At 36.3% G+C, this 23,572-nt stretch overlaps 1 protein-coding gene across 1 annotated transcript in view; it reads right to left on the bottom strand.

Annotated features, from left to right (window-relative positions):
* Positions 1-8,956: 8,956 nt before the first annotated feature.
* The window catches only part of LOC109062144 (WD repeat-containing protein 18-like), a 64,557-nt gene continuing 49,941 nt past the window's right edge, over positions 8,957-23,572 (bottom strand). The window contains exons 8-10 of the mRNA XM_019079232.2: positions 18,788-18,954; positions 12,870-12,938; positions 8,957-9,436 (exon numbers count right to left, since the gene is read on the bottom strand). Of these exons, the coding sequence (XP_018934777.2) occupies positions 9,308-9,436; positions 12,870-12,938; positions 18,788-18,954 (365 nt within the window). The 3' untranslated portion in view covers positions 8,957-9,307. The remainder of the gene's footprint in view (positions 9,437-12,869; positions 12,939-18,787; positions 18,955-23,572) is intronic.

Genomic DNA, 23,572 nt, shown 5'->3' with positions numbered 1-23,572 from the left:
AATGTAGAATGTTTTTAACATATATTCTTTTCTTCAGTTTTAATTTTAACTTTTATTGTACTGTATTTTTTATTTCTTATGAAAATTTATGACTACTATTTTAAGTGATATTTTTTTGTAAAGCACTTTGAATTACCACTGTGTATGAAATGTGCTGCATATAAATAAACTTGCCTAGCCTTTTGAAAAACTTTTACACTATTTATGAAAAGATTAAACTGAATGTCCATCAAGTAAAAAGTAATAACATATTTTCATACATATATTTTAGTGGTCAAACGATTAATCGCGATTAATCGCATCCAAAATAAAGGTTTTTGTTTACATAATATTTGTTTGTGTACTCTGTATATTTATTATGTATATACAGTAAAAATACACACACACATGCACATATATATTTAAGAAAAAAATTATATTTGTATATTACATATATTTATATATAATATATATTACATAAATTTAACTATATACATGTAAATATTTTCAAAATATTTACTGAGTGAGTGTGTATTTTAATATAAATAAATATACACAGTATACACACACATATATTATGTAAACAAAAACTTTTTTTTGGATGTGATTAATCGCGATTAATCATTTGACAGCACTTATATATTTAAGTTCATAACATATATTAATTGAATTATATTCTGGGTTAGGGTTAGTACCATAACCTGACATTTTACAACTCAAACTAAACTTGCCTTATCATAAAAAGCTAAAATTGTCTTATATTTTAAGAGAGTTACTGATATTGCCATGAGGGCCTCTATAACATCATTTTCTTTTTTCTTTCTGAATTGTTCTGCATGTTGATTGCAGCGTGTGACTTTGATTGGCAGACATTTTTTATTTATTTATTTATCTCAAATAGTAAAACCCGTTTTTCTTTAAGAAATAACAATATAAGATTATGCCAAACTATACATAAAGTTGAATCAAATCTATAATAAAATATTAAAGATATCTACAGTATGTTGCTTGCAAAAATACAATGTATTTCAACAGATGGAGAAAGATTGCAGTCAGGTGGTGTAGCTACAGTAGTTTGCTTGGGATGTTACAAAATGTTGCTGGTTCAATAAAAGTCTAGCATACACTGTTAAAAATAAAGTTGATGGTTCCAAGAAGAACATTTAACATCCATGGAACCTTTCCATTGCATACAAGGATCTTTGGGAAAGGGATATTAAATGCTCTTCACACTAAGAAACACATGGTTGATTACTGAAAGGTTTTTTGAGTAACCCAGAAAGATTCTTCTGTGAAAAAAATTCTATTTGAATTTCAGTATAACTGTAAAATCATTAACTGCAGGTGACGGAGATAAACTACCTCAGACAATCCATCAGAATCTAAAGGTTGGATGGCCAGGCAGCCACATTTGTAAAAAAGACCCCATTTCTTGTGTTTCTTGAGTTTTGAGGTGAAGCAGAACCCCATCTTACCTTTCTGTTTTCTGTCAGAGAATTGTGACAATGCAATGAGGCGGTCAGCTTTTAAATGTCAGGCTGCCGCTTCAGCATTCCTGAGACATCCGTGGTTCCACATGAGCGTGAAATGTAACAGGGTATGAAGGGAAATGCTTTGTACACTCGTCAAGCCAGGTGACTGAAGCAAGGAGAATCACAAATCTTCAAAGCTTGAGAAAAGAAAGGGGATTTTCCCACAAATGCAACAGTGTTTAAATGACACAAGCTGTTCTTTGTGGACAACAGATGTAGATGATGGCTTTTAAATAAATTGACACGGAAATGCCTTTTCTTTTTTTTTTTCAGTTACAGTTACTACACTGGTATCAAGCTGTGAAATGTCAAGGTCAAGTTATCATTCACAGTGTACGAATAATTCAAAAATACAGTATTGTCATATACGTCTGCAAGAAGTAAACACATTGCTTTTGCTGAATCGCCTATGCCAGATGAGTGCCGCTCGCTGCCTATTCATTATCCTCTCAGATACAGTCAATGTTTCTTTTCTCTTTCTCGCTTTGTTTGAAAACTCTCATTCACTGTGCATCTGTCAGATTCTTCATCCTTAATCAACAACCTGTCAGATGGTTGAACCACCTTTAAGAGCCTTGAGAATCTGGAATGGGTTATTCAGCATATGTTTTTTTTTTTTTTTTGAAAATGTCCTGACGTATTCAGACAACTAAAAATACATTCATTGCATTGTATTGGACAAATATCAAAACAAGCGTAATTTACTGAAAACACAGACAGCACATAGACACTTAATATTCAAAATATTTCACAAATACGGACACATACAGTACTAAAATGTCTGCTGACATCATAGTTTAACTAAAAATCACCTTTACACCTTGATTTATTGCACACACACACACACACACACACACACACACACACACACACACACACACACACACACACACACACACACACACACACACACACAAAGGCTTAGATAGTTAATAGTTAATAGTTACTTTGCAGATGGTATCTTGTTAAATAATACAATAGAGCCTTTCGCACTGCGGGAACCTTTTATAGTACCAGAACTAATTGTGGAACTACCCACTTTTTGGCGTTTTTACCAAAAAACGGTGCTATTTTTGGGTGCTATTTTAGTACCCGACTGCCTTTTTCGAGAACCAAATTAGCTCCTACTCAGCAGGGTCTAACCAGCACAACTGGTACTACCCGTGATGTAAGTATACATTGATTGGCCAGACACCTACGAAAACGCCCTCACCCGCCATGATTTAAAACACTGTGTAACATACTGTAAACATTGTGTCAACTTATTTCACAAGTATGATGAACAGCGATAGATGGACGGATGCTGAAGTGCAGGCACTTCTAGCAAATGTAGCACTGCCAGTTGTCATTGGAGATTCTTAGTCCTCCTTTCCGTTCTTTCAGTCGCTTTACGTATACGTCAACATTTCATGTCCATTATTGTGAAACCCGCGAGACACAACAAAACACAGCTCTGATCACAGCGTCCTCCATCCTCCTGTTGTTTACGTTGTTCTTTGTTTTCGTTGTTGAACGGCGCGCACAAATGATGTCGCTCTCGACCGGCTTACGTCACTTCCTAGTACACACTGTCGGTGTGAATGCAACTCTTTAAATGGTACTGGGAAATAGTTCACGCAAAATCGTCCCAGTACTTTAGTACTGTACATTTAGTTCTGGAACTAAAGCGGTGCGAAAGGCCCTAATGACGTTCTTACATAAAAGTGTGTAGTGCCTAAAAAGGTACTGTAAAGCACATTTGCCGTTCTAGACCTTCTATTAGACTTTGACACATATCTTTTTTCAACTTCTAAGTTTTGGCGTAACCATGGTCACCAAGCAACAGATTGACCTCTCAAGCAAAAGCAAAGCAAACTTGGCGTCTGTTGACATGCACTTTGAAGCTCCCAGCTCCCTCCAGCGATGAAAAGCTTTAACAATGTTTACTCTCGTCTTGCTTCTTTTTTTGGTCCTGTTGCTTATTGGTCTTTTTCTTTTCCTCTGTTTTCCTGTTCCCTTTAAGATAGATGGCTGCGTAAGCACTTGACACATTTTGGACCTTGCAAACTCTTAAAAAACGCTGAGTTGAACTATCACGCTCTCAGCTTCCAGCTTCCCGTATATGGACTTCTGTATGTAAAAGCAGAACGTGCCTCAAAAGCATTCTGACTGGCTGGACCAAGAAAATGACTAAAGATTAATTTCTGTATACCATTTTGTAAAACAGCTTACAGCACCTTTTAGTGGTGAGGAATTTTTGATGATTTGACATCGTTACTCCATAAGATGAATTATATACTCCATAATATGTCATTGAATCATTTATTGAACCGATTCATTCAAAAATGCTTGTTGATTTTTTGAGATGTGAAAAGTGTGGCTTTTTGTGAGGTGTTTTGTCCATTAATGACAATATCTAATTGGTCAAGACAACATTTGAGGTGTGGCCAAAAGGCCAGTTTAAATACTCAGGACACCCAAATTTTGCTTTTAGCTTTTAGCTTGCAAGGCTTTTTTGTGGTCTATCCTTGTATTGTTCAAACTGTGTCTGGGTGTTTAGCTTTTGCTATCAGTCATGCCGGCTTTTAGCCTGCTTTTAGTCATGCTTTGTCATCACTTTTAGCGTTCTTCGAGCGCCGTTCCAGCGTGCTTCGGCCTGCACGCCTGCTGCTACTTAGCCACGATGAGAAGAAACACCACCTATTTTCGTCAAACTTTACTTCTATTATTTTACTTTAGTTTCTTTTCTTTTCCGTTTGAGAGTTTCGTGTTCTGAGTTAAGTTTTGTAACGCCGTGTCTCCGAGTCTGACCTCGAGTGCCATCTGAAACTTCAACCAGCCCACAACTCCGCATCGTCAGCCAACGCCCAACCACGGGCTTCCCAAGACGTCACTTCAACGACTACTGAACTTCCAGCCAATCAGACAACTTCGGGAAACCCCCTTTTCAGCGACAACAAAGGGAACCCCGTTAAACAGGCAACGCAAGTAACCTCCAGACTCACATCTGTACTGGTGTTATCTAATATAATTTTAACCTCATTGAGGAACTCAGTGCGAGGGTTAATTAAGTGATTAATGGTTGTTCATGTCTATGCAATTTCACGTATTGCTGTAAACTTGGGATTTCACATTTTCATCCTCTTAAACTCATTCTTTCCTAACTTTCTATCTTCCTGCAACTTGTGTGAATGTGAGTGCGTGTGCTTATGTGTTAGATTAGTTTATATGTCTTAGATTTATCTAATAAAGCCTTATTTATATTGAAAAGAGAAGTATCTTGTGTTCTGTGCTTACAAGTTAATGTCTTAAACTGCCGATCTTGTTACGGTGCTAATTAATAGTGTTTTCACTATACTTTGGATATTAATATCCAGCGCAGATATGATGTTAAACGGCTCGTTCAGTGAATCGCTGGCCGTTTCAGTGATCAGCCGTGAAACAGTGATTCTGTTCAAATTCCCTTTAAAATCTTAAATGATTCCCTTTGAGCTAAATTGACCTGTTTCCCTTACAGTAGTCTAATAACACTGTTGAAGATGTAATTAGTCCCTAGAAATTAATTACTGTTTTAGAGTAACTTATCAAACAATATTCATAACTCAATTATTCACATAATGGATTCTTTCAAAATGGCTGAATCATTCAGAGAAAAAAAAACAGGCGATGTGATTAAATTATACTGTGGTTTTGTTTGCCACTGATTTCATTAGTGCCAAAAGAGCCTTAAATGTATGTTACTCAATATTAACTTCTAGTTTACTGAATATTTGCAGTAAATATGAACAGAAATGGCTGATTACCTGCGCTTCAAATGACAGCAGTATGCATATTTAATATTTTACTTTGTTATTAGTTCATTTATTTGTAAACATGTATGTATTAATTTTCTGATCTTTAGGAACACCACCATATCTCCTTATAGTTTCAGAAATGTCTCCTTTTTTTGTGTTGATGCAGTAGTTCATTTATAAGTTAACTGTGTCTGCTCCCTCCAGCCACTTATTTAAAAGCAACAGCAAGGCACAGAATTTTCTCGTCCTTTGGGCCGACACTTCATTTAGCACCAAATCCTTTTACCTCCCCTCTCTCACTCTTCTGTTTTCAGCCAATCACCTAAAAATCGAATTTCAGTTCTCAGTGAAACTGGATCGGAGCCAAAGGAGTTTGAGGCCGATCTCGGTAATGTGAGCTTGTTGCCAAGTCTTTCCTTCCCAATTCTCTGCCTCATTATGGGAGCCTAACAAGACAAAAACCATGAGACCAAAAAGGTCTAGACACCTGGACACCGGTGAGTGCGGTGATAACCTATAGAGATAAAGGTAAACCCAAAATAATGAGCCACGTGGGAAACAAAGCACAAATAAGACCAGCTTCTAAAAAATATCAGTGCAGTTGTTGCAGATATTGAAAAATCTTTAAATGCCACAATATCATATTTCATTCAAAGCATTAGTCTCATTTTAGCTTCTTTTAGCAAGATAACACTCGGGTTTCCTCCTTAAATGCAAAGTAAATCATTTTCTCTGCTTCCATTTTATTGTTTCTCTCTATTTTCATCTTCCTTTTATATAATACTACGCCACTTTCTTTCTTTTTTTTCTTTTTTTCTAATTCATTCTGTTTATCTTCCATTTTTACATGACATATTAAAATATTAATGTTCAGGAATGTTTATAGCCAAATAAAGGCTGATATATGCATTGTCAGTGGGATCTTCATAAAATATCACAAATTGGAACTTGAATCTAAGACTAAACTTTTTTTTTTTTTTTTTTTCTTTGAATCAAATGTTGCAATGCTATGATTCATTTTGGAGCTGGTTGGTGTGATTCAAGGCTAAAAATTCTTTATGAGAAACTTTGAGAAAATTAATCAAGACTTTGCTGGTAAAGCAATGAAATCACTTATCAATCCCACAATTCTAATTATATTGAATTTCATATTTTCTGGTTTCAGGGTAATGTTAGTGTGCTTTTTTTTTTTTTTTTGTCATTTTGTCTTGTCTTGTTTTTTTTTTTTTTTGTCATTTTAAAATATGTCTATATATAAATGTTTTTATATTTTACATTTATTTATAGTTGTTAACGTATCAAGTTAAACTAAATAAGAAATGTCGCCTTATAAGCTAGCGGAAATAACATTTTAAGTTATAATTTTCGTTAACTATAATAACCCGATATCAAAATGTATATTAAAATGTTTTATAAAGTGAAAAAATGCCCATATCCAGGGCTAACCTGAATGTATTTACTGCATAAGGACACAGCCCTAAGTGACTGACATTTGAAAGTAAGCTAAGCAAAAGGACATCGGATCCATTACCTTTTTGCTATTTTTATTTTTTATTTTTTTGCTCATTTGTTTACCAGAAAACATTGATATATGGATTTGGAGACTACATGACATTTAGTGTTTCAAAGAAAGAGCACAAGACAGACTTCTACTTAACACATGGCAGTAAATCCGCTAAATCTCCTGACATTAAATAAGCAAAGTTTGTAAATAAGGACACAAGCTGGCATTGAAATGAGCACTCTGCTTAAAAGGGAAACAGCTCTCGATGGAAAACACAAGCGCTGGCTGTTTTCTCCTCACATCTTCAGCCTTCATATCCAGCTGTGACAAATTTCCCAGCAACCCAGATGGGTTTTCTCACTGCAACAACATCAGTTTAATAAAGGCCGTTTAAATTATTAATGTCCTTCTTGAGAACATGTTGAAATTTGAGGGCGCTGATGACAAATATGTGTTTTCTGTTTTCTTTTCTTAAGTGTTATATATTTCGGAAAATTATATTTGTAATTCATTTGTAATTTTTATATAATATACATAATTTCTACCACATAATTACATTACTTGATATGTCATAGAAATTACAATAATGTGGTTGAAATGTGCATTAAATTTCAGAAAAATTACATTTCCTCATGTTGGACATTGGTCAAAACTTGTGTGAGAGACAAAGAAAGGTGTTTTAAGAGTTTATTTTGGGTCCCTACTGACATAGTGGACAAATCCTATGGAGGAAGTCAACATTCTTCAAAATATCTTCTTTTGTGTTCAACAGAAGAATCAATCTCATTCAGGTTTGCAACAAGCTTTCAATTTTTGCCTGAACTTTCCCTTTAAAGGAACACAGTGTTGAGGGAGCAGGTGTTTCACGTCACACACTCAAAGCACACCTTTCCTTCTCAACCATTGCAACAAAATAAGCTCTTAAGAAGCTGTTCCTCCATGAACCACCTGCTTTCAATGCTTCCTGCAGCTGAGGGCTACAGAAGGACTCTGTCAAGGTGAAGGAATGAGTTTCCACACAATGTTTGGAGCGTGTGTGTGTGTGTGGGTAAGGAACTGTTTCTCTCTTCTTGTGAGCAGGAACAGCTGAAGTAACTTCAAAGAGGAAGTGCTGAGAGGTAGTTGTAATTGTTATCTGTGGCGCTTCCTCTCGCTCTTTCTGTCTGCCGCTCCATCCTAAGATGATGATACTCAGATGGGGCTTATCTGCATCACGTAGTCTAATTGAGTTAACTAGATAGAAATCAAGCATTCTCTGCATTCACAACAGCATGCCTCTGGAATGCTGATGACTTTTTCCCATTTCAAGTTTTAAAGGCTAGAATATTTCCTCTTTAAGATTCTGCGGATGTTTCCAGAATATTAAATCCTGGGAGACGTCTGCAAGGGTCACAGCGAGGGCAGCTTTACTCTCCTGTAACAAGGGATGGAAAATAAGCCGCTGTGCAGGGGAAAGGTGCAAAGTTTTAGACTGCACTGTAAAGCAGAAGAGAGGCACACGTGGAGGAAGCCAGATCAGTGTCATTTGAACAAGAACACGGTGTGAGGCTATATGAACACAGCTAATCTGATCTTTCTGGCCAGCTTCAAATTACAAGACAATAACTTTTCTGACAGCTGCTGGATGTACAGTCTGAGACTTTCTGAGAAGGACCTCATGTTTGAGGTTGAAGTTCAGAGCAAAGATCCTATCCAATAAGTTCAAATTTACGTGACAACTAAAATAGCAGTTCAATGTTAATAAATAAATACTTGCTATTTGTGATAGAATTCTTAATTTGTCTTTCTGTTCAACCAGAACATTATTATATTAATTATGTGAATTATGTTTTACAAAGCACACTAAAAACTGAGAAATTACTGCAGTTATCTATCAAATTATCAGTGTATCATTTACAAATTTAACCATGATGGTGTTGAAGTCAAGTACACAAAGGTGTGTAACAATAAATAAATATAAAAAAAAACTAATCTTGAATTTTGAGGCAGATGCATCACCTAAATGTCTTTTATTAATATTTAACACAAAAACTAAATTGAAAGAGAATGAGAATTTCCTCTATGTAGGTAATACAGATTTTCTTTCTGTTTATTTTCTGTGCCTGGTTGGAATGGCTACTATTTTGAAACCTAATAAATAGGCCGATAAATGATTCAATGGTCACACAGGTGATTTATTTATTTATTTATTTTTTTTGGAAGCTTTTTTTTATTTTTATAAAGTGTACAGAAAAAATGTTGTAACATAAACAGGAAATATTTGAAGTTTAGGATTACAATAACAGTAATAATAAAAAAGGTAAATGGCAGCATATAAAAACTACAAATATACCTCCGGTCCTTGAGCTTGTGTTGAGATGGATGTAAAAAAAAAAAAAAAAAAAAACACCCTGCCCTTAAGACACAAAACTAGGGCAGGAAAGAATAGTTGGTACTTTTCAGTCCATTTTATGCATTCTTCTCTCCCGTTGTTCTCGTACTGATCCGACTGTTCTGACGGAGGACTTCTGAAAGCTCTTCTAGTTGGGTTTGGTCAGGAGTTGAGTGGAGAACTCATACAGATCTTTATTGATCTTCTTCAGGGTCTTCACCTCCTCCTCCAGTTCAGACACTCGTACCTTAGTGTTCTCCCCATCACCAAACACACTCTGACAGAGAACAGACACACACTTATCACATAGCTCTTTGACAGACACAGAGTTCCCACACTTTTGACCAAGGAACATTCATGACTTTCACATGACCTTTCCAGTTCTTCACGAGTACAGGAGAAGTACTTTAATAGATTATATTTTTTTAGCAATTGTTGGGACAGATATTAATTTTTACATGATGCACCAATCTTCAGAATGAATAGATTTAAACAAACATATTATTGAACAAATACCAATAGCACTACTGGACAAACTGACATTAACGTGAGGTGACCTTTATATCTGTGACTGGGGCAACCACAGCTCATTATTATATAATATTATATTATTATAATAAATAGTGAAGTATTATTTTATTTAGTGACCGAAGATACCACAGCCAATTATTTCATATGATATATGATATGATGTGATATATATATAAAATAGTGAAGTATTATTTTATTTTTGTGACTGGAGCAACAACAGCTCTATATTATATTATATTATATTATATTATATTATATTATATTATATTATATTATATTATATTAATTATATTATATTATATTAATTATATTAATTATATTATATTATATTATATTATATTTATTATATTATTATTTGTGTTTGTTTTAAAGAACTTGAGTCTTTTCTGATGTTATGGACAAAATGTCCCAGAAGTCGATTTTGCTTAACATGTACTGAACCTGGAACATTCCTTTAATCTAAAAGAGTTAAATTACCATCATATATAAGCTAGAAGATGAACTGTTTAAATGAGACGGTGTGAAGAAAAAAGAAAAAAGAAAAAAAAAACCCTGCACCTGGCTCTAAGAATTCAAGTCCCATCACAGATTTTCACTGAGGTCATCAAATCCCATTTTAGACATCCCTAATCTAGTGGAGAAATTATTGACATTCCCTTTGTGCTCGATTCCCCCAGGCAGGCAAACGGCGGGTGACAGCGATGCACATTTCCCCCAGATTAATTCAGTTATATATTTATATATTTATTTACACACATCTCCTGAATAAACACAGCAGGATCTGAGCTCGCCGGCAGGATCCAACTCCCTTTTGAGTGTGTGAAACTAATCCACTCAATACTCCTGCCAGAGCTGGACTCTCTTTAAAAGCGTCAGGAGATCCATGAGGAAGAGGGAACAACCTCTATGGTGACCTAAACGCTTTCGGAGACAGATAACGGCAACAAACCCCAAAACACCCGTCGGTCCATCCAGATGGACGGGATAGTGGGGACCATCTGGCCTCACTGTACTTTGACATTTTAAAGAGGCTAAAATAATGTATTTGGACAGAGTTATGAGGTACGCAGCTTGTGCTCTGCCTGTATTTAATTCTCTGAACAGCTGATGTTCAATAGGCCGCAAATATACAGACACCCCCCTCTTGATTAAGGAGGCCCATAAAACCAAGAATACAGCAATTTGGTCTCACAATTTCAGTAGAATGAAAATAATCTACTCTAAAGGCTTGAGCTGAAGGAAAATAAACTCTTAGGCTTTATGTGATAATCAGTTCACCTCCGCTGGCTCTCAAATACACTTTCTACATCCCGTGGACAGATAGCTGCTCTATCAGAGACTCTGACAGATGTGTGCAAGTGGCTCATTTCCTGCAGGACGAAGTGAGTGAGATGCTGTATATGAAAGATTGCAGTATTGTATCAATCGCCTCTGTAAATCACAGCATGCTGCGGTCAAATATTTTGTATAATTGACTTGTCCCAGGAAACCCATCCCTAACACTCTGCTGTCTGTTCTCACATTATGAATTCATTCATTCATTCATTCATTCCTCACTGAATGTAAGTCTGTGTGATATTTGCTCATTTTATCATTCAAGTCATAAGTTAGATCACTTCCAAAATTACGTTCAGTCTAAAAAATTCTGTGCTTGCCTTAAAGACCACATATTATTAGGGATGCACCACTACATCAGCCGGTAACCCGTATCGGGAATTGATTTTTACAGTAACCAATTAACTTTAATGACAGACTGTTTTGAGTTCGGAGGTTGTTAACTGATGGTATATGCTTTTGTTGGAGCAATAATCTCTAGTGTTGAACTTAGAGCTGTCAAAGTTAATGCAATAAAAGCACATTAATGCAATCTTATTTATTTATTTTTTTAAAGTGCAGTTAACGCAGGTTCTATTGGAAAGGGGTTCAAGTCAGGGTTGCCAGGTCCATGGTTTTTCCCTTCACCAAACATTATTTCTAATGTGCCTCTGTCTAGTAATTGCAAAGAGCTTTGTGCTTTATAACAAGAGACAAAGTCTTAATGCTCCAATTCTGTCAAATTTATCACTTCCACTTTACTACTAGTTATACCACGAAATAAACGTGAATGAATGTCAGAAGGTACTGTATGTTGAAAGAAACAGATCAACTAACTGAAATGTCTCATGTAATCACTCAATCAGTGTTTGAACCATTGAGCTTGTGATCAGTATCACTTAACATAGCATTTACCTCTGGAAAAGTTATCCAGTGTTCACAGTTGGTTTGTTAGCAATAAAAACAGCTTATTTACCGTTAATTATACATGTATGTTTGAATAAATCTGACATGAAGACACGTTTTTAACGCTACCTTATGTGCAACTGAGTTGTTTGCAAACATTTCAGATTTTTATTTGATTTAAGTTTCACTTTTATATTATAGTATATTATTATAAAATAACATGATATAATGAAAACATTTCAATTTGTAGCTGGTTTCTACACAGATAGCTAGCTATTTGAATAAGACCACCTAAGAGCCATATACAGAGTCCAAAGCAGCAATTCACGTGTCTCATGTTGATGCCCCACAGAAGAGAGGGGCGGGGTGAGCAGTAGCTCATTATCATTTAAAGAGACATGCACCGAAACGGGTCGCTATGAACAGAGATAAAAAAGGTTGTTTTACACAACTATTGAGGAATTTTAACCGAAGTATTTTATAGACATTTCATGAAGACCCTAAAGAATCATATCAACTTGTGGAAAATGGGCATCCGATGTCCCTTTTAAGAAAACCAAATCTGTATTCTGAATAATTGGACACTGGTATGAGCGGACAAATTCAGTATGGGTGCATCCCTACCTATTATACCAAAGAGCTACTGTATATTAAATTAACAAACCTTAATTTGCTGAACATTTCATTTAAACAAAATTTTATCACAATTCATAAAGCCATTTTATTAGCTAACAGTTATTAGCCATCTTAAAATGGCAATTATGGGTTGATTACTCTGCCTGGCTGAGCACTAGTCCGCACTACTCATGACAAGTGCTCCTTCTCCACTCTCTTCATGCTGATCATCAGAAAAATCAAAGCCAACAGGCTACAAACCATCCCCGCCTTGAAAGCCTTGCTAAAATTCAGCTCACAGTAATGATTGAATCCCGACAGCAGTGGTGAATTTCCCTGCTTACCTTGTCTGTGACAGCACACATCAGAGAGTAGAGCTCGTCTGCCTTCTCCAAATATGTCCCATCCAGCTCCTGAGAGTGTGAAAAGACAAAGTGCAACACTTTAAACAACAACATAATCGTATGTTAAGCAACAATAATGATCGATTGTGCCAATAAGGTGTTTGTGTGTAAGCATTTCCCGGGACACAAGTGTCCTGAAGAGGCTGTGCCGACTGTGAGAGGGTCAATTACAAACAAGGTCTAATCATGGCTGTCTCCTGCAGGCTGATCACTACTGACAGTGAGTAAGTGGCTGGGGGTTTGTGGTGGGGATGACGTTTTTCCAAGGGTCCAACAAGATTATTAAGGCTGACAATGAAAATCTTAGCAAGGTCAATGTCTTTTTAAGAGCCCTTCCCAGATCCTGCCATCTTACTCTGCTGATTTACAAACCATCAGTGCCTGTCTGCGGGAAATTACTGTTCCTCCCTCGAAGGATACAGTAAAGCTGCTGATTTCACAGAAAGATGAGCAAAGCAGGTGCTGCTGCCCAGCACAGTAGTTCGATTGAGCTCAACATACACCAATATACTGTATACTCACAAATGTGAAATATTGTACTCATGGTACACAGTTTTCTTAATGTCGAGGCTTTGCTTACACTAAAGTTCAAAAGTATGAGCTCAGTAAGGTTTTTTTTTTTTTTTTTTTTTTTTTTCTAAGCAATCAACACCATTGATCAAAAGTGACAAAGACATTTACGATGTTACAAAAGATTGCTGTATCAAATAAAAGCATTAATAATCCTTATTGGCACTTGTTTTTTGTTGTTTCGCTAGTGGCTTAGTGTGTTTTCTTGTTGTTCTTGTGTTTTTGATTTTTTTTGGAGTATGTTGTTGAGTGTGTTTCTTTTTTTTTTTAAAGTGTTTGTGAATATAGTTTATGTTTTATTCCATAGTAAGCACAATTCATACAATAAATTTAAACCGAGCTACTTTAAGATCATCGCCGAACTTTCTACCACAACTCCGCTGTTTTTCGGCTGGTTCTTTCTGTATACGTTGATTGACAGATGTCTCATCCAGTCAGCGGTGAGTAATCCCAAACCAATGGTGCGGTCTCAGACTAAACCTACCTCTTCCGGTTTGTTGTTTCTGACTTCTTGTTTTGTTTTCGGATTTGTCGTTGTGTTTTCTGACTTGTTATAATGTTTTCTGAATTGTTGTGTTTTCTGAATTGTTATTTTGTTTTTTAGATTTGCATTTGCGTTTGTAATTTATTTTGCTTTCATAATTGTAATCTGGTTTGCACTTCTCAGCCACCGTACATAACAGACTTCTTGCAAAAAGATTAAAAATTCAACCAAAATCCTCAATCAAAAAAGTATTTCTTTATATATGCATATATACATGTGTGTAAATCACATTAAAACTTGTCTTGCTATGCTTTCAACATTTATTTTTCCTATTTAGACTGAAATAAACTATTTAATATTTATTGTGTGTTTTGTCGAAATCCATCAACTGTACAATAATTTCCACCGCAACAATTTCCCCTCATTAAAGTTTTCTCAAAAGTAGGATACATAAAGTGCAATCTCTGGACTTAGCCTTAGGATTCTGCCATTTTATTTTTCCACCACAGAATACTGTTTCTAAACTCCTACTTTTTCCATAATATAAAGACAGCACATGCGAATGGTTGTCAGGTTGGGAAGATCAAGTCAACCACTGGGCAAGAAAAAGGGATTAATTGGGGTATTTACACTCTTGAAATCTGGCAACCGCAACCATAAAAGCTTGTAGCTAAGAAGGCTTGTTACCAATTCACAATAACACAAATGCCAAATTAAAATGAAAGATTTTTAGGATAAATAACCATCAGGAAATTATCACAGACGATTATGCTTAATAAAGAATTGGCTCAGAATTAGCTATGAAAGCAGAGTGGTCATCCTCTGCAGCTCCCCAAACAACCTTTAGCCCACCACCATGAGCTGCCTAATTCAGGGCCAAATAAGAGCTTTCCCATATTTATGCAAAGTTAAGGGCCATAACCCATTCATCCTCAAGCTCCACTCCATTAGCACAGAGCGGAGCAGACCTAAGCTCCTCCAGGATGGCAACAGGTCTGATGGAAACCCATCTTACCGCTGACCTCCATCGGAATAGAGTCAGCCATGCTGCTAATAGATTTCCCCTCGAGTCGTGATTATTTAGGGGCTCGCGCAGTTCGATTCAGGCCGGGTTTTGCAGCGTACCCCTCCCAGCGGGTTCACGTTACTTCACCTTCCAAGCGAATAACGGAAACAATTCCGAAAGAGAAATTAATTTTCTCAGAGGAGCTTTAATTTACACACCGCGTGGAATGCCAATCATGCTGAATGTGTGATGTTGGCTGCAGCCTCTGGGTCACAGTTTGGAACGTGTTAGAAGTATTAATGCACTTATCAAAATGTTTGTTTTAGGTTCCCTCTCGCTGTGCAGAGGTGAAAGAGGCATGTTTTCCAGATAGGATGTGCTCTCCCAGAGGCTACAAGATTAGCCGCTCTGTAAATAAGATGAGGGGGAGGAGGAGAAAAACAGCAGATATGCAGAAAGAGATTAAAAAAAGAAAAAAGGTTGGACCCACCGAGCAGGTGGTGGGCAAATGTAAGACTTTATAAGCATTTCATTTATTGGTCTATAATTGATTTTGACGTGGAATGAATTACAGTCAGGCCGCTAACAGCTGTAAACATTCATCATGTTTGAACTCCACTGGTAGTGAGGAGGCAGATATGTATGTGCAACTTGCATTAAACACCTTTGACCCAATCGTATCACCCGCATGCAGCTGTTTCACCTTATGCAAGTGTCAGTGAAACTGAAACACCTGAATCGAGGACAGCTGGATTATACTGAATATTCATGATAGATTTGCAATGATTTTGCTGCCAATTTTCATTTTTGTTTATATTTTATACATTTATAGGATGTCTTTAGTGACATTTGTACGGAAGAGGATTAGGGCCAAGCAATAATAAAAAAATAAAACCATCTCGAGATTAAAGTCATTATATTGCGAGATTAAACTCATTAAATTTCGAGAAAAATAGTCGAAATACAATCTTGAGAATAAACTCATTAAATATCGAGAATAAAGTTGTTGTGTTTCGAGATTAAACTCGTTAAATTTCGAGAAAAAAAGTCAAAATACAATCTTGAGAATAAACTCATTAAATATCGAGAATAAAGTCGTTGTGTTTCGAGAAAAAAAGTCGTTAAATTTCGAGAAAAAAAGTCGAAATACAATCTTGAGAATAAACTCATTAAATATCGAGAATAAAGGCGTTGTGTTTCGAGAAAAAAACTCGTTAAATTTCGAGAAAAAAAGTCGAAATACAATCTTGAGAATAAACTCATTACATTACACGCCATTAATGGCAATGCCGTACGGTTTTAATTTATCATAGCTGTCCAAGTTCCAGAGTGCATTTGGGTGAAGCCAGCGATAACCTTGCATGTTGGACAAAAGCGAGTAGCCTACATCGCGCAAATTGGACTGATTTTTTCTTCTAAAAAGACCTAGCCGCTTGCAGATTCTCTTTAAAGTTTGTGTGCTAATTATTATTGTGTCATAATTAGCTAAAGTTGATAGTATTTCTTTGTTACTGAAAGAAAGTCTAAAATATAGCTTGACTAAGTGATCCAACTCTGCCATGTCCTCTATATATGCAATGAACACTGATCGAATGCGCTATTCTCTACATTTCATTTCGACTTTTTTTCTCGAAACACAATGACTTTATTCTCGAAATTTAATGAGTTTATTCTCAAGATTGTATTTCGACTTTTTTTCTCGAAATTTAATGAGTTTTTTTCTCGAAACACAACGACTTTATTCTCGAAATTTAATGAGTTTATTCTCAAGATTGTATTTCGACTTTTTTTCTCAAAATTTAACGAGTTTAATCTCGCAATATAATGACTTTAATCTCGAGATGGTTTTATTTTTTTATTATTGCTTGGCCCTAATCCTCTTCAGTACATTTGGGTTACAATTAGCTATGACACATTGATTAAAAATGACAAGATCAAAAAAATTATTAAACATTCACAGTAAGTCATTCAATAACGTAGAAAATAGACTTTAATTTTATATCTACTTTAAGATAGAGTGGGTTACGGAAGAAAAAATGGCATTCATTTTCTCTGTAGGGAAATTGATTTTAACAATATTTGTTCCGTTTTTATTTGATTTAATTAACAATAACAGTTTTGAGTTCTGAGGTTGTTAATTAATGGTATATGCTTGTTAAAGCTATCAGTTTGCATCATTTAAACTTATGTTTTAAATTACTGTTTAGCAGCAGAATCTCTGGTGAAATGCTTTCATTGGCCAAGGCCCACCCATGAGGCCATTTGACCGACATGTCAAACAACCAATCACAGTTAGTTTCGTTCATCGTCACGTTTCGAGGCGTGGAAATGTCGCCACAATAAGAGACCAGTGTGTAAAACTCTTGGACATATTTTAAAGATTCTATGCCGCAAATTTTAAATATTTCACATACTTTTGAAAATCCAGCGTTTTAGTTGATTCTGATTAGCACTCGTTGTCACAGTTGTAAACACTAGGCTTTCTTATTTCGTGAGGGGGGTTTGGTGCCATGGTATCTTTGTTTCCATGTGAAACATTAAAGAACGTGGCATACTTCTCGCGGAAATCCTGTAGAATTCAACCAATCTGATGACTACTTCGACACTCCTGAAGTGTTTCCACTTTTGTGTGCCATATGCATCAGACGTTTAGCCAGCGGTCCGTGGCCGTGACGTCTGAGGCTGAGACTACATTATGATGCTCTACAGAAAATTCCACCAATCGGAGCATTGCAACGAGCAAATTGTGCCAAATGAGTGCTACTGTTATATTGTAGTGTATTGTTGAAATTAAATTTTAAAACCTTGCTTGTGTTCATTAAGTGAATAAAAGTGTAATAAACAAAAGTCCTCAATTATGTTAAAATAGAAAATATCATTATACACATAAAATAATAATTATAATAATAAAATAAAATAAAATAATCAAATGACTGAAAAACATTGAAATATATAACACATCAAATATTCTGGCTATATTGTCCAGCCCCAGTATAAAACAAATTCTTCACTATGTCAGATTTATAGAAGCATAGCTTTGTTAAAGGGATAGTCCAAAAATGATAATTACCCCATGATTTACTCACCCTCAAGCCATCCTAGGTGTATAAAACTTTCTTCTGAGTTATATTTTAAAATGTCCTGGCTCTTCCAAGCTTTATAATGGCAGTAAATGGGGTTTAAGATTTTGAAGGCCAACAAGGTTGTGCTCACTTTAGTTTTGCTTTGTTGTTTCCCCACTAATTTTCCTCCCACCTTTATTGTTAAACCTTTATTATGCTTGTTTATTTCATAATACATTTTCCCTTTTTTCCCCTTTTCGTGTTATCCCTCTTTATTATGGTTTATAAAGTTTTAAATATGGATATTTTTCTTGAATGCATTGATTCAGTTTTTATGATGGATGGATGCACTTTTTTTGGCCTTCAAAATCTCAACCCCTATTATCTCACATTATATAGCTTGGAAAAGCCAGGAGATTTTTTTACTACAAACCCTAGTCATATATACATCTAGGGTGGCTTGAGGGTGAGTAAATCATGGGGTTATTTTCCTTTTTGGGTGAACTATCCCTTTAAAAAAGAATGGTTTATGCTCCCACATCTTATAAGACATCTATATGTAAATGACCTCTGGTCTTGACTAAACTTTTGCATGTGACCTTTTGCATTTCTCAAGGTAGGCCAAGTCGCTGCTCTAAATGAGCAATTCTGACATCTCAGAAATAGTCTCAGTGGACCTCATCCTATTTTCCATGATATGTGCCCTTTAAAACGTAAGCAATGTCTCAGATGTTACCTGTGTGTTGGCTCCCAGTCTCAGACACATGCCCCCTGAGCCCGTGCCGTCACCCTGCTCGGAGGGGTTCAGGTGGCGACTGAACCGTGGCAGTGGAACGGCTGGATGACTGTCAGCAAGGAACATGTTGGCAGGTGCTGGGATGATAGCAGCATTGGTAACAGGACCTGTCAAAGAGAAAAGATGGATTAAAATATGTGTTTGTGGTTTGTGAATACTGAAACCCTGGAGTGAAAACAGTCCTTTTTACCATGACGCTTTTCCAAATTTCTGACGAAAAATAAATAAATAAATAAATAAATAAATAAATAAATAAATAATATATATATATATATATATATATATATATATATATATATATATACACACACATACGCGTGTGTGTGTGTGTGTGTGTGTGTCAAAGACAAGATGCAAAAAGATTACAAAAGTGATTTTAAATACACAGAAATATATAAAATGCAAGTGCCAGCTTCAATGTTTCCATTAATTTTGTGGAATAATGTTCCATCATCATTTAGCATAACAAATATATTTATGTAAAAACCAAACAACATACTTATTCTGAGCTGCACTTATTAAAATATATAAAAGAATAAGTGATCATTATTTTATATATATATATATATATATATATATATATATATATATATATATATATATATATATATATATATATATATATATATATATATATATATATATATATTTTGTTAGATTATAGAGAGACAAAACACTCATCAGTGAAATGGATAAGCAGAGCAAGACAAATGATAAAAATTAAACTTTCATATATTTTAGATTCATTGCACACCAACTGAAATATTTCAGGTCTTTTATTGTTTTAATACTGATGATTTTGGCATACAGCTCATGAAAACCCAAAATTCCTATCTCAAAAAATTTAGCATATTTCATCCGACCAATAAAAGAAAAGTATTTTTAATACAAAAAAAGTCAACCTTCAAATAATTATGTTCAGTTATGCACTCAATACTTGGTCGGGAATCCTTTTGCAGAAATGACTGCTTCAATGCGGCGTGGCATGGAGGCAATCAGCCTGTGGCACTGCTGAGGTGTTATGGAGGCCCAGGATGCTTCGATAGCGGCCTTAAGCTCATCCAGAGTGTTGGGTCTTGCGTCTCTCAACTTTCTCTTCACAATATCCCACAGATTCTCTATGGGGTTCAGGTCAGGAGAGTTGGCAGGCCAATTGAGCACAGTAATACCATGGTCAGTAAACCATTTACCAGTGGTTTTGGCACTGTGAGCAGGTGCCAGGTCGTGCTGAAAAACGAAATCTCCATAAAGCTTTTCAGCAGATGGAAGCATGAAGTGCTCCAAAATCTCCTGATAGCTAGCTGCATTGACCCTGCCCTTGATAAAACACAGTGGACCAACACCAGCAGCTGACATGGCACCCCAGACCATCACTGACTGTGGGTACTTGACACTGGACTTCAGGCATTTTGGCATTTCCTTCTCCCCAGTCTTCCTCCAGACTCTGGCACCTTGATTTCAGAATGACATGCAAAATTTGCTTTCATCCGAAAAAAGTACTTTGGACCACTGAGCAACAGTCCAGTGCTGCTTCTCTGTAGCCCAGGTCAGGCGCTTCTGTCGCTGTTTCTGGTTCAAAAGCACACGCCTGTGCACGGTGGCTCTGGATGTTTCTACTCCAGACTCAGCCACTGCTTCCGCAGGTCCCCCAAGGTCTGGAATCGGTCCTTCTCCACAATCTTCCTCAGGGTCCGGTCACCTCTTCTCGTTGTGCAGCGTTTTTTTTGCCACACTTTTTCCTTCCCACAGACTTCCCACTGAGGTGCCTTGATACAGCACTCTGGGAACAGCCTATTCGTTCAGAAATTTCTTTCTGTGTCTTACCCTCTTGCTTGAGGGTGTCAATGATGGCCTTCTGGACAGCAGTCAGGTCGGCAGTCTTACCCATGATTGCGGTTTTGAGTAATGAACCAGGCTGGGAGTTTTTAAAAGCCTCAGGAATCTTTTGCAGGTGTTTAGAGTTAATTAGTTGATTCAGATGATTAGGTTAATAGCTCGTTTAGAGAACCTTTTCATGATATGCTAATTTTTTGAGATAGGAATTTGGGGTTTTCATGAGCTGTATGCCAAAATCATCAGTATTATAACAATAAAAGACCTGAATATTTCAGTTGGTGTGCAATGAATCTAAAATATATGAAAGTTTAATTTTTATCATTACATTATGGAAAATAATGAACTTTTTCACAATATGCTAATTTTTTGAGACACACACACACACACATACATACATATATATATATATATTAGAGGTGGGAATCTTAAGGCACTTAACGATTCGATCCGATTCCGATTCTGGGAGGAACGATCCGATTCCCAAAACGATTCTTAATTAATTATCCTGCTGTGCAAAAAATACTCTAAACTTTATATTTTCACCAAAATTGGAGTTACTATGCTTTTTGTATATAGTTAGAATATCTGTTTGACAGTATTGCCAAATTAAAAAGGATTATGAATATTTCTTTTTCAATACTTTTAATTTATTAACAAAGTTTTTTCAGGATTAACAAACTCTGAATGAATGGTAAGCCATACAATTGCAATGAACAATCATTAAGAATAAACAGTTCTCAATTTGTATGACAATTTATGTGACAAAAAAAATTTGGTGTGATCAATACACACACTGTGTAATCAATTTGCACACTCAAACACACTCAATTTGTGTGACAAAACAAAAGTGTGACAATTTTTCAGTTTTTGAACATTTTAACAAAAAATGTCTAGAGCCACACAAAAAAAAAATCTTTAAAACAGGCTAATGCAGAAGAAAAATGTCAGGGAACAAATTAAATACAAACTTAAATATTCAACATCTAGGCTGGCCTACCATAGTTTATCTTATATAATACTATAATACTAAGTTATTGTGTAGGAACAGCAGTTGGTCCACATGTTCATAAGTAAGTGTGCTTCGCTGTGCTGTCACAATATCACCTGCAGTGGAGAAGACCCTCTCTGCAGACACACTGGTTGCTGGAATGCATAAATATCTCTTTGCCATTTTGGAGAGCACAGGAAATGACACCTTGTTGACATGCCACCAGTTGAGGGGGTCCTCTGTTAGAGGGAGTGGTGGGGTACTGCAATACCTGGTCATCTCCTCTTCAACCAAGGCAGAGGGTGACTGATGATATGGTGTATCTGAAGCATCAGAGAAGGTCTTCCCCAGCAGATTGTGAAGCAGAGATGAAGCTCTTCCTTTTGAAGTAGTAGGACAGTCATCCTGCAACTCTGTGACTTCAGGCTGTGGGCTCACTGAGATGTTGGCTTCTTTCACAGTGCTGTCTTCTAGATTGCCATGCACTTCCTGCTTTTAAGCAATTAAAAGAAATTAAAATAAACAGAGTGTAGATAAAAAATAACTCTTCCAGTAATTCAATGAGGTAATGTAAGTCACAGTATACATTATTATTTACACACTGATAAATATTTAAATATTTAAAGAAATTAGAGATTAATTTAATTAATTTAAGACATGAAATCATCACACAAATAAGCCTTAATAATATTGAGACCGTAATATTGCACTCTAATGTCACATGCTAAAACATTTAGTCAATGATGATAAAATAATTACCTCTTGTAATGATGAAGCTTCAGTGATCACTGTTTTGAAAGTTTCCTCTCTCTTTTCTTTGGAAAGAAAAGGCAGTGCCTTAAAGCGTGGGTCGAGAGAAGCACATTTGTTAAGAAGGCTAGTCTCCTGGTCAGTGGTGTACCTTTTGCTGAGGTCCTCACATATGACCCTCTTTATCTCCCTGATCATCACTGATTTTTCCTCAGTGTTTTCTTTCATGTCCTGGATCAGTTTAGCATGCAATGGGGCAATTAAACACGCAGTGGGGCTGCTCTCCTCTGACATCAGAAGTGTGGCATCTTTCATAGGCTTAAGAGCAGTTATCACATCCTCACTGCATGAAATATCGGATTCCGTGAGAGTGAAGATTTCAGCCGCTCCTTTTCTCACCTCCTGTGATAGTAACGCAGCACAGACAGCCGGCTGTTGTTCAAGAAATCTTTCAAGCATCTCATATGCGCTGTTCCATCTAGTGATGACGTCTGATTTCAGTTTGTGAGACGGAAGATTTAGTTGTTTTTGCTTCTCCTTCAACTGATGGTTTGCAATTGCGCTGCGGTGGAAAAAAGTCGCAATCCGCCTCACTCTCCCTAACAACCTTGACACAGACGGCAACTTCAGCGCTCGTTGGGAAGCCAAATTCAGTGTGTGTGCGCATAACATCTCACATGTGAAAACTTGCCGAGCTGTGCTGCAACAGCCATGTTAGAGGCATTGTCACTCACCAAAACCAAGTCTTTGTTCCGAATTTTCCATTCGTCTGAAACATTGTGCAGTAGTTCAGCAATATTCGCCCCTGTGTGACTTTCGCTCATAGCACGCGTTTGCAGAACACAAGCTGCAAGCTTCCACTCATCTGTAATGTAGTGTGCCGTAATAGTGACATACTATTCTGTTGTAATTGATGTCCATGCATCGCATGTTATTGCCACTCTGTCCGTATTACTTAGGGATTCTAAGATGTGATCTTTACACTCACTGTAGAGTGCGGGGACAGCCGTCTCACTAAAATAACGACGCGAGGGCAAAGTGTATCGTGGCTCAAGTACCTGTAACATCGTGCGAAATCCTTGGTTTTCCACAACGGAGTACGGGCGCAGATCTTTGGCAATAAAACCCGCCACTGATCGGGTAATTCGTTT

Source organism: Cyprinus carpio, chromosome A11 (assembly GCF_018340385.1).
Source record: "Cyprinus carpio isolate SPL01 chromosome A11, ASM1834038v1, whole genome shotgun sequence".
NCBI lineage: Eukaryota > Metazoa > Chordata > Actinopteri > Cypriniformes > Cyprinidae > Cyprinus > Cyprinus carpio.
Note: the sequence above shows the minus strand (reverse complement) of the source record. Positions and strands in the feature narration are given on the sequence as shown.